General features: G+C 41.7%; 1 protein-coding gene across 5 annotated transcripts in view; it reads right to left on the reverse strand.

The window, feature by feature from the left end:
* The window catches only part of LOC118363828 (ATP-binding cassette sub-family C member 4-like), a 66,784-nt gene that overhangs the window by 21,889 nt on the left and 27,106 nt on the right, over positions 1-17,789 (reverse strand). For all 5 annotated transcript variants that reach the window (XM_035745080.2, XM_035745082.2, XM_035745084.2 and 2 more), the window contains exons 2-8: positions 15,254-15,364; positions 14,407-14,527; positions 14,014-14,238; positions 13,837-13,926; positions 13,178-13,341; positions 12,574-12,699; positions 3-252 (exon numbers count right to left, since the gene is read on the reverse strand). In XM_035745080.2, coding sequence (XP_035600973.2) covers positions 3-252; positions 12,574-12,699; positions 13,178-13,341; positions 13,837-13,926; positions 14,014-14,238; positions 14,407-14,527; positions 15,254-15,364 — 1,087 coding nt within the window. The remainder of the gene's footprint in view (positions 1-2; positions 253-12,573; positions 12,700-13,177; positions 13,342-13,836; positions 13,927-14,013; positions 14,239-14,406; positions 14,528-15,253; positions 15,365-17,789) is intronic.

Below are 17,789 nucleotides of genomic sequence, written 5' to 3' on the forward strand. Positions count from 1 at the left end.
ACCTTGATCCTGCGGATACTGATGATGGTCTCGAACACCTTCTCGATGGCCAGTGGGAAGAAGAGGGTCACCGTGAGCTTGATGGCACCATATAGAGACACTGCCACAAACACCCGGCTGGCTGAGATGGTGTTCCCCAGGAGGACATAGACGGCGAAGGTGATGAAAACAATGATCTTACTGGCCGCAAAGAAGGAGGCCATGTTTAGGCCTCGCAGGACGGAGCTAGACATGATCTTGGAGATCTCTTTCCTGAGGGAAGAATGAAAGTGAAGTCTTTCAATAATAATGCAATAAAACAAAACATTCTGTTACACATCTGTTAAATTCAATGGAGTCTTTATAAATCTTTCCTTTAACCTATAAAATCCTAAGTCGTTGGGGGAGGTTCTACTAAGTTAACACATGGAATTGTTTTAAGATGGTCATACCATAAGGATCATTTAGCTATTTGATTTTGAATTTTAGTACCCCTTTAGGTATATACAGTACCGGTCAAAAGTTTTAGAACACCTACTCATTGAAGGGTTTTTCTTTATTTTTACTATTTTCTACATTGTAGAATAATAGTGAAGACATCAAAACGATGAAATAACACATATGGAATCATATGGTAACCAAAAAAGTGTTAAACAAATCAAAATATATTTGAGATTTGTGACTCAACACTTGGATTCGGTCTTATGTAGCAACATTTAATTTGTATTTTATTTTTTTACATTAGATAAAAGTAGACTCAGAGCTACAAAATGGTATATGATACACTGCATTTGAGGAAACAATGGGAAAGTAATTCTGCTTTGAAAGTTGATCAACTTGTAAACTCACTTGAGAAAACCGTCTTTCAATGTTTTGGTACTACTATTGGGGAGCCCTTCTTTATCTACACCCATTCAGCATTGTTCACACCCTCTTAAGCCTTAGCCCCACCCATCTCTTTAAAGGTTGATCTAACCATTCTGTACTAAATTGCCAGCTACTTCCAGACATCTAAGAGAGAGAGAACAGCTCACTGAATATTGCTCGCCCTATCGCACACTGGACGCTCTGGCCAATAAGTCGGACTGTTCCGAAAGCTCTGACCTCACAACTACAGTCAAGCACCCAAGCTAACTGGCTAACATTTTCTAGCTACTTCCTGACACATAATGAAAGAACACCCCACTCTGATCATTTTACTCGCCCTAGCAGAGCTGGTTAGGCTTTTTTCATGGTATCTAGAGCATTGGTAACTGTGCTGCTGGCAACAATTGTTTACTGACACTGGACATATTCAACGGGTGTTGAGCGTTATTCTGCGCTCTGGCACACTAAGATGAGTCTTTTGTTAAGAAATGTAGCTAGATAGCTAGCTAAGTAAACAATGAATCCCAACGCATGATGTAACGTTACTTAGCAAGCCAGCTAGCTAGAGTGGAGTGGAGGCTTTCATTAAAAACTTCTTAGGGCTGAGATCCCGCAAACAGGATCGATATGACAACAGCCAGTGTAAGTGCAGGGCACCAAATTCAAAACAACAGAAATCCCATAATTAGAATTCCTTAAACATAGAAGTATTTCACACCATTTTAAAGATACACTTCTTGTTAATCCCACCACAATATCCAATTTCAAATAGGCTTTACGGCAAAAGCACCACAAACGATTATGTTAGGTCAGAGCCAAGTCACAGAAAAACACAGCCATTTTTCCAGCCAAAGAGAGGAGTCACAAAAATCTGAAATAGAGATAGAATTAATCACTAACCTTTGATGATCTTCATCAGATGACACTCATAGGACTTCATGCTACACAATACATGTATGTTTTGTTCGATAAAGTTCATATTTATATCAAAAAATCTCAATATACATTGGCACGTTGTTGAGTAGTTCCAAAAACATCTAGTGATTTTGCAGAGAGCCACATCAATTTACAGAAATACTCATAATAAATGTTGACGAAAATACAAGTGTTATACATGGAACTTTAGATACACTTCTCCTTAATGAAACCACTGTGTTAGATTTCAAAAAAGCTTTACGGAAAAAGCAAACCATGCAATAATCTGAGTACGGCGCTGAGAGACCAAACAAGCCAAAAAGATATTCGCCATATTGTGCAGTCAACAGAAGTCAGAAATAACATTATAAATATTCACTTACCTTTGATGATCTTCATCAGCATGCACTCCCAGGAATCCCAGTTCCACAATACATTTTTGTTTTGTTCGCTATTTGTCCATAATTTATGTCCAAATAGCTACCTTTGTTAGTGCGTTTTGTAAACAAATCCAAACTCACGAAGCGCGTTCACTAGGAGCAGACGAAATGTCAAAAAGTTCCGTTACAGTCTGTAGAAACATGTCAAACAATGTATAGAATCAATCTTTAGGATGTTTTTAACATAAATCTTCAATAATGTTCCAACCGGAGAATTCCTTTGTCTGTAGAATTGCGATGGAACAGAGCTCGCTCTAACGTGAACGAGCGTCACGAGCTCAAGGCATTCTGGCAGACCCCTGACTCAATCCCCTCTCATTCAGCCCCACTTCACAGTAGAAGCATCAAACAAGGTTCTAAAGACTAGTGGAAGCCTTAGGAGGTGCAACATGACCAATATCCCACTATCTTCAATAGGGAATGAGTTGAAAAACGACCAACCTCAGATTTCCCACTTCCTGGTTGGATTTTTTCTCAGGTTTTTGCCTGCCATATGAGTTCTGTTATACTCACAGACATCATTCAAACAGTTTTAGAAGCTTCAGAGTGTTTTCTATCCAAATAGGACTGAGTAGCAGGCAGTTTATCTGGGCACCTTATTCATCCAAGCTACTCAATACTGCCCCCAGCCATAAGAAGTTTTAAGACAGTTGAAACGGTTGGAACCAAAAATCTCCAATTTGGACTCCAGACCAAAGGACAAATTTCCACCGGTCTAAATGTCCATTGATCGTGTTTCTTGGCACAAGCATGTCTCTTCTTATTATTGGTGTCCTTTAGTAGTGGTTTCAAATCAAATCAAAGTTTATTTGTCACGTGCGCCAAATACAACCGGTGTAGACCTTACAGCCAAATGCTTACTTACAGGCTCTAATCAATAGTGCAAAAAATGTATTAGGTGAACGGTAAGTAAAGAAATAAAAACAACAGTAAAAAGACAGTGAAAACAGTAGTGAGGCTACATACAGGCAGCGGTTAGTCAGGCTGATTGAGGTAGTATGTAATGTAGATATGGTTAAAGTGACTATGCATATATGATGAACAGAGAGTAGCAGTAGCGTAAAGAGGGGTTGGCGGGTGGCGGGACACAATGCAGATAGCCCAGTTAGCCAATGTGGGGGACATCTGGTTGGTCGGGCCAATTGAGGTAGTATGTACATATGTACATGAATGTATAGTTAAAATGACTGTGCATATATGATAAACAGAGAGTAGCAGCAGCGTAAAAGAGGGGTTGGGGGGGACCACAATGCAAAAAGTCTGGGCAGCCATTTGATTACCTGTTCTGGAGTCTTAGGGCTTGGGGGTAAAAACTGTTGAGAAATCTTTTTGTCCTAGACTTAGCACTCCGATACCGCTTGCCATGTGGTAGTAGAGAGAACAGTGAAACCGCTGTGTCAGATTGACCATTTTTAGGGCCTTCCTCTGACACCGCCTGGTGTAGAGGTCCTGGATGGCAAGCAGCTTAGCCGCAGTGATGTACTGAACCGTACGCACTACCCTCTGTAGTGCCTTGCGGTCGGAAGCTGAGCAATTGCCGTTCCAGGCAGTAATGCAACCAGTCAGGATGCTCTCGATGTTGCAGCTGATGTAGAACCTTTTGAAGATCTCAGGACCCATGCCTAATCTTTTTAGTTTCCTGAGGGGGAATAGGCTTTGTTGTGCCCTCTTCATGACTGTCTTGGTGTGTTTGGACCATTTTAGTTTGTTGGTGATGTGGACACCGGTGAACTTGAAGCTCTCAACCTGCTCCACTACAGCCCGGTCGAGGAGAATGAGGGCGAACTGGGTCCATCTTTTCCTGTAGTCCACATTCATCTCCTTAGGTCTTGGTTACGTTGAGGGATAGGTTGTTATTCTGGCACCACCCGGCCAGGTGGTGCCAGAAGTGAGTAAACGGAACTGCCGTTATCACTTGTTTGACCACCATGACCCAATACACCTGGCCACAATAAGAGAACAAGGTAACTTATGATGTCCTGATCCGCCAGGGAGGGGTGGAACCAACCATGACTAAACAGTTTTGTGTTTCTATAAAAAAAACATTTCCTCTCTGTATTACTCGAGCTCTCACTCCATTCACTCTGTGTGCATGTAGTGACCTTGCTCCCTTATTAATAAGTGAATTCAGATTTTGATTAAGTATAGCTTTGACTTGTGTGATAAGTATGCCTCTCCTCACTTAATAATACATAAATAACCACCACAAGCAGCAACATTATGTTTAAAATAAGTTCCAAAATAAATAATGCGAAAAAAAAAAAAAAATAGCACAGTTGGCTAGGAGCCCGTAAAACGGCAGCCATCTCCTCCGGCATCATTCCTTCCAGTGGGGCTTATAGGGGTTGTAGTGCAAAATAGTCTCATCTTTCCATATAGTGGACATATTAGTTAGCAGGCCCAACCGTTCAGACGCTTCAGACATTTTCATGAGAAGACAGATTTTCGGGATGTCTAATGGTCTGACAAACAGCGCTGTACCTCTGCCACTTTCCACCCCAGAAGGGTGAAATAGGCCCTTTTGCAAAAAATACCTAACTAGCTAAAAGACCAAGTCAACCGTTTCCTTTAAAATTGCTGTTCATTTTTTCTAATCGTGTTTGTCCATTTCCCCATGTAAAAAAACAGTTATCTATAGCTTAAACTGGTAGCTTTTAATGGGGATTTTTTAAATGTTCATTAGACTGACCCATGGAGGCATCAATAGATTTTAACAAAGGTTTTTCACAGATAAAGAAAAATGGAAGAAGAACTACAGAATGACTATTACAGCTTTTGTGCACTTTGCTGCAGCCAGGAATATGGGAGGTAGAATGTTTTGGGAATGGGAATTCCACAAACGCCCCAGACCTTCCACTAAAAGCTACCATAGAATGTAACATTCAGAGACAAAAACATGCAACTTCTCCTCATGTTAAGGCCAAAGAGAAGCAGAAAGAAGACTACAGCCAGGTCTCGTGGCTGGATAGTGTTGGCTGTTCATGGTGAGAGGGATCAGGGGACCAGACCTGTGATGTAACTGAAAGCTGTTTGTTGGCAGCTGGTGAAGTTAATGTGACTTTGCTCCCTCTGTGAGGCCCTGCTAGGGGTGCCTGGCCCTCAGCCAAATGCTATAAACCACACACGCATATGTGCCTTCAGAAAGTATTCATACCACTTGACTTGACTCCACATTCTGTTGCGTTACAGCCTGAATACAAAATGGATTACAGTGATTTTATTTCTCAGCCATAATATAGCCAATAGCCCACAATGACAAAGTGAAAACATGTTTTTAGAATTTTTTGCTAATTTATTGAAAATCAAATACAGAAATATCTCATTTACATAGGTAAATACTTTGTAGAAGCACCGTTGGCAGCAATTACAGCTGTGAGTCTTTCTGAGTAAGTCTCTAAGAGCATTCCCCACCTGGATTTTGCAACTTTTCCTATTATTCTTACTTTTTTTTCAAAATCTTTCAAATTTGTTGTTGATCACTGCAAGACAACCATTTGTAGGTAGATTTAATTTGAAACAGTAGCTCGGTCACTGTCTTATTGGTAAGCAACTCCAGTGTAGATTTGGCCTTTGGTGTTTTGGTGTTTTAGGTTACTGTCTTGCTGAAAGGTAATTCATGTCCCAGTGTCTGGTGGAAAGCAGACTGAACACGGTTTTCTTCTAGGATTTTGCTTGTGCTCAGCTCCATTCCATTTCTTTTTTATCCTGAAAAACTTCCCAGTCCTTAATGATTAGAAGCATAACCATAACATGATGCAGCCACCACTATGCTTGAAAATACAGAGTGGTACTCAGTAACGTGTTGTATTAGATTTACAGCAACAGTCTTCGACAACTCATCCACATCGTCTCTGTAATTTTCACCGTCATGCTTTGCCTTCATGGCAATCGTGTAGGCTACCTCAGGTATTTCTGTGTGGGAATTGTTGCTCATTTCAATCAAATCATTTCACTATCCATGGCATATTTTTGAATTCCTGGTTTCTGAGCTGGTAACTGTAGGCTATTCAACAAGTGTAATTATTTGTGGAAATCGATGCAAGGGGTGGACCCCGAATACTCGGACGGGTCATCATTGTCCACTGTATTTCAATTTGCAGGGATACCTACAGGCTACTTGCCCAGCCGACGCTTGTCACTAAAGTATCACTGTAGCCTACTTTACACCCTCAGCACCCCTAGTTCCCACAGCTATGACTGGCTATAAGATCTGGATGGATCATTGTAAATGCACGTTTACTAAAATCTCCCTTAGCCCAGGGCTAAGGTGCAATATGAACGTGCCTAATATGTTGTCTTGTGTCAAACTTTCTTTTTCAGGAAGTACACAGAGATATATCCACCGCGTGGACAAGGTCACATTGGCTATATGCTGCTGGTAGTGGCTCGCAAGTATAATCCATGCTTAGCCTATTATCTGACGATATTCATTGTTACTCATTGTCACTTCATTCTTAAGTTCTGCACGCAATGCAGAGTCATTATAGCGTAGTCTTCCTTGTAGCAGATATCATGCCTGTACAAATCAATCAAATCAAATGTTATTGTCATATATACAGGATAGACACTCAATGACATGCATACGGGTGGCAATCTTGTTCACTCATCATAGGGCTATGCCAATCTGATCATGTCATGTTGATCTAGCGCAGTGTAGGCATTATGTATGGTTTCTGGTGTATAGACCACGGGCCTACTCTTTCCCCTTAACATGTTGTGCTGTTTCCTCTTCCCTTGCTATTGCTCTCTCCTCTCTATTAAGTCTATTAGACTGTATGGAACGCCATAACATCGGCACGTCTTTCATGGTTGTGCCCGGGCGGCCGTGAGCACTCCCGTAAACTGGTCTACACAGGCTGATTGCTGCCGTGCTGTTCACAGCTATATGATTTGGATAGGAGTGGACTTGGAACTAAGGTGCTGCAGTAACGGCCATTACAATTATCAAGTGCCCCCTCTGCTGTCAAGGTAGGAAATATCAAACAACAACGTTTTCTAAACAACATGCAATTGAGCTATCCTCTACAGGGAAAATGGTGCTTCTATGCTGTTGGTAGTGGCTCAATGTATGGAACACTAAATAACACGGGTGTGTCATCCATGATCGTAGCCTGCCGGGTATGAGAATTCCCATCCACTGATCTACATAGCCTGAGTACTGTTCAGAGCTACTTGGCTGCATAGGAGTGGACTTTACTACGCTGAACTCAAGATAACTAACTTGTTGAATGGCCTCATCGACAATCCATCTCAGCAATCGTGGTCTGTAAGCTAGTCATTCATATGTGATTTTAAGTAACCTTGCTCAAGTGAAGCTTTGCAACATTGGTCATTTGATCAATTCATTCATCAGCGACTCAAATATGTCATCAATGCTTTATGAGCTCAATAGACCTACTGCTGCCTTTAACTCTTGCCATTTTTATATAATCTCATCATAAACAAAATGTCTTCCGTTTGCTTGATATCAGCCCCAGCAATCAGTTCTCCTGGACTCCTGACTCCAATTAGCTTTTGGAAAGGTCATTAGCCTAGGGGTTAACATACACAGTTTAGGTTGGAAAAAGTATGTTTAAATGATGTATTCAATATAGACAAGAAAAATACAATAATGTGTGTTATTAGTTTAAGCACACTATGTTTGTCTATTGGTGTGACTAAGATTCAGATCAAATTATATGACTAATTTATGCAGAAATCCTTTTCATATTAACCATCCATATCGCTTATGGAATGTGTGGCTGGGTAGACATACACACAGATGTCTCATTTCATCCAGAAACATTCCATATGATACTTTCCAATACAGCATAATTACCGGCCGCAAACTATTCAATAAAATTCCTTATGACATTCTGTCTCTGTTGTCATGTTACGTCTGTACTCGATTGCAGGTAGCCTAGTGGTTAGAGCATTGGGCCAGTAACCAGAAGGTTGCTGGATCGAATCCCCGAGTTGCCAAGGTAAAATTCTGTCATTTTGCCCCTGAGCAAGGCAGTTAACTCACTGTTCCCTGGGTGCTGAAGACGTGGATGTCGATTAAGGCAGCCCCCCGCAACCCTCTGATTAGGTATCCCCCTTTCCCGATTGAAATGCTCTTTAAAACCCCGAAGGTCGATGTCTGCGCCCCTGCTGGAATCTAATCAGCACAAAAATACCCATACAAATCGGTCAATTTAAGCAAGACATATCATTGGATGTGTCTCAATCTGCCTATGACGCACTTCCGCATCTGCGGTAAAAGGTGACAGAGATAAAGCGGTGTATGTCGGGCCATGAGACATCCCGAAAATCTGTCTTCTCACAAAATCGTCTGAAGCATCTGAACGGTTTGGCATACAAATGAATATGACTCCTGAGAAGATGAGAATCTCACAAACACGTACATGTTGGGGCCAGTAGAAAAAAATGAATGGAAGTATATATGGAGACTGTTTAGTGCCAAAAATAAGGGGTGTGTGGGCAGAACGCTTTTTCAGTTCTGCCCACACATTTTCTATAGGATTAAGGTCAGGGCTTTGTGATGGCCACTTCAATACCTTGACTTTGTTGTCCTTCAGCCCTTTTGCCTCCACTTTGGAAGTATGCTTGGGGTCATTGTCCAATTGGAAGACCTATTTGCGACCAAGCTTTAACTTCCTGACTGATGTCTTGAGATGTTGCTTTAATATATCCACATCATTTTCCTACCTCATGATGCCATCTATTTTGTGAAGTGCATCAGTCCCTCCTGCACCAAAGCACCCCCACAACGTGATGCTTCCACCCCCGTGCTTCACGGCTGGGATGGTGTTCTTCGGCTTTTCCTCCAAACATAACGATGGTCACTATGGCCAAACAGTTCTATTTTTGTTTCATCAGACATTTCTCCAAAAAGTACAATCTTTGTCCCCATGTGTAGTTGTAAAGCGTAGTCTGGCTTTTATGGGGCGGCGGCAGCGTAGCCTAGTGGTTAGAGTGTTGGACTAGTAACCGGAAGGTTGTGAGTTCAAACCCCCGAGCTGACAAGGTACAAATCTGTCGTTCAGGCAGTTAACCCACTGTTCCCAGGCCGTCATTGAAAATAAGAATGTGTTCTTAACTGACTTGCCTGGTTAAATAAAGATAAAATAAAAAATATGGTGGTTTTGGAGCAGTGGCTTCTTCCTTGCTGAGCGGCCTTTCAGGTTATGTCGATATAGGACTCGTTTTACTGTGGATATAGATACTTTTGTACTTATTTCCTTCAAACAAATGCATTACATTAGCTATCAAATGTGAAGTAAACTCAACTGAGTAATAGGGAATGGAGACTTAACTTGAAAATGTGGAGGATACCTCTTCCTGGTTCCCCGACGTATGTTTTTTTTATACTGTGTTTTGCTTGTTCGGGTTGCTCTCCTCACAGGCAGTTTAGTGTACGTTTTTTCTGTTGGTGAGATGAAACTGCCAAACCTCTGAAAGGTATTATTGTGCGTCTGACTTGCAACAAGATTTGTTCAAGTCTAAAATGTTGGTCCGTAATCATAACATGGTGTTTGTATGTTCACAGATGAAATCTCACGTTTACGTTCATGTTTCACGCATGGCCTTTCTTACATGCTGACCAGACCGGACACGTCGTGTGCGCGAGCATCGCAAAATAAATGTAGAAATTGCACCCACACTGCTCGCGTCTGCGTTGCCAAGGCTAAAATAGAAGTCATTCCTATTTCTGATGCAGATCGCGCTGCAAGTCCTGCCTCTCCCATCTCCGCATTGGTTTATAGAAGCAGGTACCCACGTGCCATCTCCTTATTGGCTATACCCACGTGGGTGATTGAAAGATGAAATGTTTTGCCGGTTGTCGTGGTAATACTATGAAAGTGTAGATACCAATCACCATATAAGTTCAAAGATTAAAAAGCCTGGAAGGAGGAGAGATGACTGGAAACGATTTGGTTGGCCGTTTTATGTGTGGATTAATTGTCGGAGTAGAGGACCTTGTGCATTTCATAAAATAACAACTCAATGTTTATATCCCAGGACAAATTAGCCAGCAACAGCAAGCTAGCTAAATAGAACAAATTAGCTAGCAAGTGCAAGATAACTAGCTAAATTGCCATACATGTTTAATGCTTTTTGACCTGTCCCCAAATTAATGTCATTGGTTCAGAGTTTGTTTTGATATTTTAACCTGCGTGTCGTGATCGCGTTTGGTGTAGGGGGACAAAATACATTTATGCACGATGGCGCACGTGCGCAGCCGGTTTGGTTTCCGTGTTATGATCCTAACAATTTACGTATGGATTTTCTTACGATCCTAATGATACGCATGTTCAACCTATTGGCAGGTATCTGGCTCCATAAGCGCTCCTTGATGTAGCATGGGCAACATTTTCCATATCCTCAAAGGTATCTGCCGTTGCGAATGTTAAGACCATTCTGTGAGGCACATCAATCTACAGGTTTCTATATCAATCTACACCATTCTATATACTTTCGGCCCGTCATTGGACACTGTGCTATCCAACCTCCAAACGAGCTTCAATGCCATACAGCACTCCTTCCGTGGCCTCCAACTGCTCCTAAACGCGAGTAAAACCAAATGCATGCTTTTCAACCGATCGCTGCCTGCACCCGCATGCCCGACTAGCATCACCACCCTGGATGGTTCCAACCTTGAATATGTGGACATCTATAAGTACCTAGGTGTCTGGCTAGACTGCAAACTCTCCTTCCAGACTCACATCAAACATCTCCAATCAAAAATCAAATCCAGAGTCGGCTTTCTATTCCGCAACAAAGCCTCCTTCACTCACGCTGCCAAGCTTACCCTAGTAAAACTGACTATCCTACCGATCCTCGACTTCGGCGATGTCATCTACAAAATGGCTTCCAACACTCTACTCAGCAAACTGGATGCAGTCTATCACAGTGCCATCCGTTTTGTCACTAAAGCACCTTATACCACCCACCACTGCGACTTGTATGCTCTAGTCGGCTGGCCCTCACTACATATTCGTCGCCAGACCCACTGGCTCCAGGTCATCTACAAGTCCATGCTAGGTAAAGCTCCGCCTTATCTCAGTTCACTGGTCACGATGGCAACACCCATCCGTAGCACGCGCTCCAGCAGGTGTATCTCACTGATCATCCCTAAAGCCAACACCTCATTTGGCCGCCTTTCGTTCCAGTACTCTGCTGCCTGTGACTGGAACGAATTGCAAAAATCGCTGAAGTTGGAGACTTTTATCTCCCTCACCAACTTCAAACATCAGCTATCCGAGCAGCTTGCAGCTGTACATAGTCTATTGGTAAATAGCTCACCCTTTTCACCTACCTCATTCCCATACTGTTTTTATACTGTTTTTATTTATTTACTTTTCTGCTCTTTTGCACACCAATATCTCTACCTGTACATGCCCATCTGATCATTTATCACCAGTGTTAATCTGCAAAATTGTATTATTCGCCTACCTCCTCATGCCTTTTGCACACATTGTATATAGACTGCCCATTTTTTTCTACTGTGTTATTGACTTGCTAAATTGTTTACTCCATGTGTAACTCTGTGTTGTCTGTTCACACTGCTATGCTTTATCTTGGCCAGGTCGCAGTTGCAAATGAGAACTTGTTCTCAACTAGCCTACCTGGTTAAATAAAGGTGAAATAAAAAAAAATAAAAAAATTAAAAAAAAGGTTGAACATGGTGATATTGTAGACTTCTAAATTGATAGTGCAGTTTGTTTAGGTGATTTTACAGCTAATTAGCTACTTTACATGCTGATATTGTCTTTATATTACTGTGTATAGCAACATGTGCTATCTAGCTAGCTAGCTAGCCAGCCCATAGAGAGAGCATTGCATTGTGGATTTTGTAGTTGACTTGAGCTGGAACAAGTCAAGTTATAACATTAGTTTACAAACAATATTGTTCTCACATATTAGTGTTATTTAACACTGTAAATTAATGGAACAAGGGGTTTTGGGTGGATTTCTCCTTTAAGTTGAACATATGCTCTTTATAACAGAATGTTAAAATTAGGTGAAATAACTTACACTACACAGAATGTATTCATTTGGTGGAACGACCCATTTACTTTCTGGTCTTCGATATTCCCTTTTGAAAACTACAGGTGCAAACATGCAAAAAGTTATTTTCAACTTAAATCAATACATATTTATTCTCCCATTGGGGAAATTCATGTAAAAATATAGCTGCAAACAGCCATGGCGGGGTTCAAGCACCATGGCTCCACCATCAAGACAAAATGGACTGTACAAGGAATGTGAATGTTAAAGGGACCAATCCCATCTAGCTGGGGGACGGACCTTGGTTTATCATACCATTTGTGTATCTAGCTAATAGAAATAAACATATACCATTTCGTGTTACTACTGTAGTTTTTACCTTCGGACTTCATTGACGAGTGCTGAGAAGGGCTTTTCCCAGGCATACATTTTGATGATCCTGATTCCTGACACCACTTCATTCATGGTGCGTATTCTACTGTCTGTGAGGACAGCAGTTTTACTCCTGCAATGAAAGGAGTTCCCTCAGTCAGTTCAGACATATCTCCTTGTGAACTAAAACGTCTGATATTTCCTGAGATTAATGAACCAATGGCAATGTTTACAATTAAGATCGCTCTTTCGTAGAATCAGAGAAGTCTGCATTGCTTTAGGGTTTCATAGCGCCAAATCAAAACTATTACGTCCAGCACTTGTGTCGTTGATCATGTGAACAACTTCCCAAGCAAGTGTTCACGAAGCTAACTTTTCTTCACATGTGCTTGAAGTGTTCCAAGAGGTAATCTTTACAGTCAAAACTGAAAAGGGGTCTAAAACATGGACATCATTAATATAGGTTGACCTAAGGTACCTTTATGACCTAATCATTGAAGCATAGGAAACACTCACTGAAACATGTTGCCCCCTACAGATAAGGTGAACTTCTACTAAGACCCCACTCTGACTGTAAATTCAAGTCATGTCATGGAACATATGTAATTCACCTGAGGGAGCCGAAGAGCTTTCCAAACATGGTCTGTAGTGGCATAAGGAACAAAAGGACAGCCACGCCTGCCAGGCACGACGGGCCAATCTCATACCACAGGAGTATGATAACCACCACAGCCTGCAGAGGTGCTATCCAGAGGTAGTGCAGATTGGTGGTCACCTACAAAGACCAGTGATCCTTGGTTAATGTAGCTGTTACATACTGTTTCAAAGTAGTTGCATTTAGCACAACATAGATGATATGATCCTTCGAGCTGGATTCATGACCTAATACAGTGGCCAACAGGCCACGCTTGTCATCATACCACTGAAGAAGCTGCATGGGCTCCCCATGTTATATATATATATTTGTTCAGTCTGGTTTGAGTTTAGCGTCGGACTATTGTAAACATTGGTGCTAAGCAACCATCTGCATTTTCCATTCATCCATGACTTTGTTCTCTCTGTGGATTTAACTTATGTGCTTTATTTGCCAGGACAGGATGACAAGACGGCTCAAATATTGGTGCATTCCATTCCTGTACATTTGCCGAAGGGTCAATTGTTATATAAGCTAGAGCCATACTCTTCAGAAACCTATGGAATGAAGGGTGATGATGTGCTCAACCATTTCATCCAAAGTAACCGCATGTCTTCATGCACTTCCTGCTTTTACCTCATCAAACCTGTTGACATCGTTGGATAGCAGGTTCACTATTTGGCCTGTGGTTGTTTTTCCCATCGCTGCACTGCTGAGACACAGGGCCTATGGGGGAATTCAATTTACTAGTAAATTGTTCTTAACGATTTCAATTTGTTTAATGCTGTATGCAAGTATGCAGCGTAGAATGACCTTCTTGTAGATCATGTGACACATGGCCACTCGTATCTTCATGCCTGTCCTCAGGACGTGGTAGAAGTAGAGACTTTGGAGGACGGTCAGCGCAACGGTGGACAGAGAGACACCAGCAGCGTAGCCAAAGGCCTCATACAGTGCATCCATATTATCAGGATCGTACTTCTCAAAGTATTGGATCAGCTTTCCCAAGAACACTGGCTGGATCACCTTAACCACCTCCTATTGGGGGAACAAAAGAGAGGTAGAGCGATTTCAACCTGAACTCAAATCCACTTATTTACACTATAAAAGCTGACATATATGGATAGATAACCCACTCACCATGTACTGTAGGTACATAGATCAAATGTTATTTTAAAAAACAGGCAAACTTATATTTCTACATACTACAGTGAAACTAAAGATCCCCAGCACTGCGTAGGGTTTCCCATAGCACTTCACGATGGCTTTGGTGAGTTTGGGCATACGCAGTTCCTTGGCAGCCATTCGAACCTCCTTATCCCAATGTCTGTAAAGATTAGCACATTGTTAAGACTATGATCAGAAAACAGAACACAGGCCATTCATATTTTTGTCATCTCTACCTGGGACTATTTGGAGCCTAAATACACAATGGTGCTAAGTTCAGTGGTTTAGCATGAAACTCCAAATGGAGCCAGGGAAAGTCATCAATCAACGCTCAGAAAACAAAACAAAAAAAGTCTGACAATACAAGAAGGGATGTAAACAATGAAGAGGGAAAGGGCTAGGCTAGGGGATAGGGCTAGGCTATAGGGCTAAGCTATAGGGCTAGGCTAGGGGATAGGGCTAGGCTATAGGGCTAGGCTAGGGGATAGGGCTAGGCTAGGGGATATGGCTAAAGGATAGGCCTATGGGATAGGGCTAGGCTAGGGGATAGGTCTGGGAGATGGGGATAGGGCTAGGCTAGAAGATAAGGGGATAGGGCTGGTGGATAAGGCTAGGGGATAGGGCTAGGCTAGGGGATAGGGCTAGGCTAGGGGATATGGCTAAAGGATAGGCCTATGGGATAGGGCTAGGCTAGGGGATAGGTCTGGGAGATGGGGATAGGGCTAGGCTAGAAGATAAGGGGATAGGGCTGGTGGATAAGGCTAGGGGATAGGGCTAGGCTAGGGGATAGGGCTAGGCTAGGGGATAGGGCTAGGTTAGGGGATAGGCCCAGGGGTAGGGCTAGGTCCTAGGGAGAAAAATAGAGCTGGGCCACAGTATGTCATACCTCTGTAGTTCCTCTCCCAGGCCCTGAGAAGCATCATCGGGAAGCACTTGGTACATGTCATCTTCCTCTAGCCTCCGCTTATTTCCAATACTGAATAAAGGGGTTACCCAACTGATAGAGAAGAAAAAGGAGGGAGAGAGAGACAGAGCAGGTTAATTAACCAATGCATTAATTAACCAATGCAATAGCCAATTAACTAACTCAATAATTAACCAATACAGATTGAGGAAAGAGAAAACACAAAATAGGAAGTGGATGTGTATGAGCAACATTTCATCCATGAACCCCAACGTCAAAATGCACTGTACTAAATGTTCTGCTTTATGTTTTTATTTATTTATTAGGATATACATGTAGTAGAAGGGGCTGGTTTTTGGAAGAATTCAACTGGCCTTGTTTGTTGGCACTGCCCTACGACAACTTGGTTGAAGAGTAACAAATTAAATGTACCTTAAATAAGTAGCTTTATCTTTTTACGAATGACTGCTTCAGGGTTCAAGTGTTAACCAATAGCCCATTTGTTTTAGTGTGTAAGCAAACTTTACGTGACCTCAGCCACTCTCCCTCAGCAGTGTCACTGATATAGGAATTAGCATGGAACAAAGAATATTCTATTACAGGTGGTAACTGTTGCGTGATCAATATGCATGCAAGAACAATGTTTTTACATCTAAATGCAAGGAGCACTGTGAACTTTACCCCTTTCTCAGTACCACAAACCACGCCGGCACAATTGTATAAATGTCGACAGAACACGTTTAGTTCGAGCATGGTGGGATCCATTTGTTGGTAAAAAATGTATTTATGGGCAAATATTGATATAATAACCATCATATGGAAGTAAACGTAGAGTCATGCGATGATGTGTTGTGTGTTCCTCCCACTACGAGTCGGGAAAGCATGCAGTTTATTCAACTACAGATTAAATAAATGATGAGGAACTTAACTGGGTGGTGAATGTGCAAGGTGATTCTCCTTTCCAATAAATATCGAGGGTCTTATTCTGGTGACATGATGATCGATGCTTGGCTGCCGATGGACAACTACAAATAATATTGGTTATTCAGAATAATCTCATAATGTAGGTAGACTATCCATACTGCATCAGCAAGCTGTTGGTTAAAGCGCATGTGCCAAGACTAGAGTGGGCACATTTGTCATATGACAACAGTTGTGACAAAACCATCAGTAGTGTTGATAAATGTGATGGAAACCCAATTAACTTGTATTTTTCATTCAGTACATGGAAATTTAAAGGAAAAAGTTATTGTTATGTGCACTGTCCTCACACACAGCCTTTTATCCGCAAAAAGTCTGTTTGATGGAACATCTCAGGTCTAAAATGCGCAAATAGTTTTATAAAGATTTTTGAATATTCACATGGAAATCTATCGCGAATTGGATGGAAACCTAACAACTGTTACCTTGTTTTTCAGCTTGAAAGAGCATTGCAACTGGTTGCCTCCTTCTAGACTGAAGCATTGAGCAGTGTGGAATGGCACATTTAGATCTGGATGTGTCAAATCACAAATCTTCATCTTACTCAAAACAACCAGTTCATCATAATGTGCAACAACACTGTGCAAAATTCTCTGAATTCTAGTATGGCTCATGGGATAGAAGGTTAACTTTTTGACTGATCAGTTTGCTTGCTTTGCTCTGCTGATTTTGTGGTGTTTTCTGACCCGGAAAACACTGAATGGATAATCAGGCAGCATTGAATGGATAATCTGGGGTCTGCGGCCAGCCGCACCACTTAAAAACTGAAGGATTGGGCTGGAGAAGTGTAACCGCTCTCAAATGTAATAGATGTGGGTCTATGCATGGAGTGACAATCCATGGGATATTTTGAAGCTTTACATTGATTGTTTACAAAAGGGTAGACTAATGTAGGACAATTTATGTACCCTACGAGAGATCCTGAGCAAAACAAATGAAGGTGAACACGGTTTTGACATAGTGGCTCTTGATCAAAAGAAGACTTTTGACTTATGGAACGCTATGGCAGCCTATGGATTCCCAACAAGGTTTATAAACAAGGCGAAATCTCTGTATGCCAAGACTGTATGCCAGGTGAACAGTAAATGGCCATCTGACAGAGGATGTGATCATAAAGAGCGGAGTTAAACAAGGTTGCCCTTGCTCAGCCCTATACAGTATGGCTATAAGTCCCTTATTGACAAACATCAAAGAAGATAAAAGGGTGTATCATTAGATCAAGATAAAGTGTCGAGTCTAGGATACGCCGACGACGTGACTGTTCTTGTTCACACACAAAAAGGTATTTGACATTGTCAGAGTACTTTTGGCATTATGAGAAAGTATCTGCCGCTAGGCTAAATCAGGCCAAATCAGAGGCAGTATAGACAGGAAAACCTGAAAAGAAAACTACTTGGGATATAGAGGTAAGGGAAGAAATCAAAATATTGGGATTGATTGTGTGCAATAAAGAGTTTGCAGAGAGAAATTGGGAGAAAAAGAGTTGGAAGTGAAAGAAGAAGTAAATAAATGATCAAACCGAATTACCAACTTCAAG

Source organism: Oncorhynchus keta, chromosome 30, assembly GCF_023373465.1.
Source record: "Oncorhynchus keta strain PuntledgeMale-10-30-2019 chromosome 30, Oket_V2, whole genome shotgun sequence".
NCBI lineage: Eukaryota > Metazoa > Chordata > Actinopteri > Salmoniformes > Salmonidae > Oncorhynchus > Oncorhynchus keta.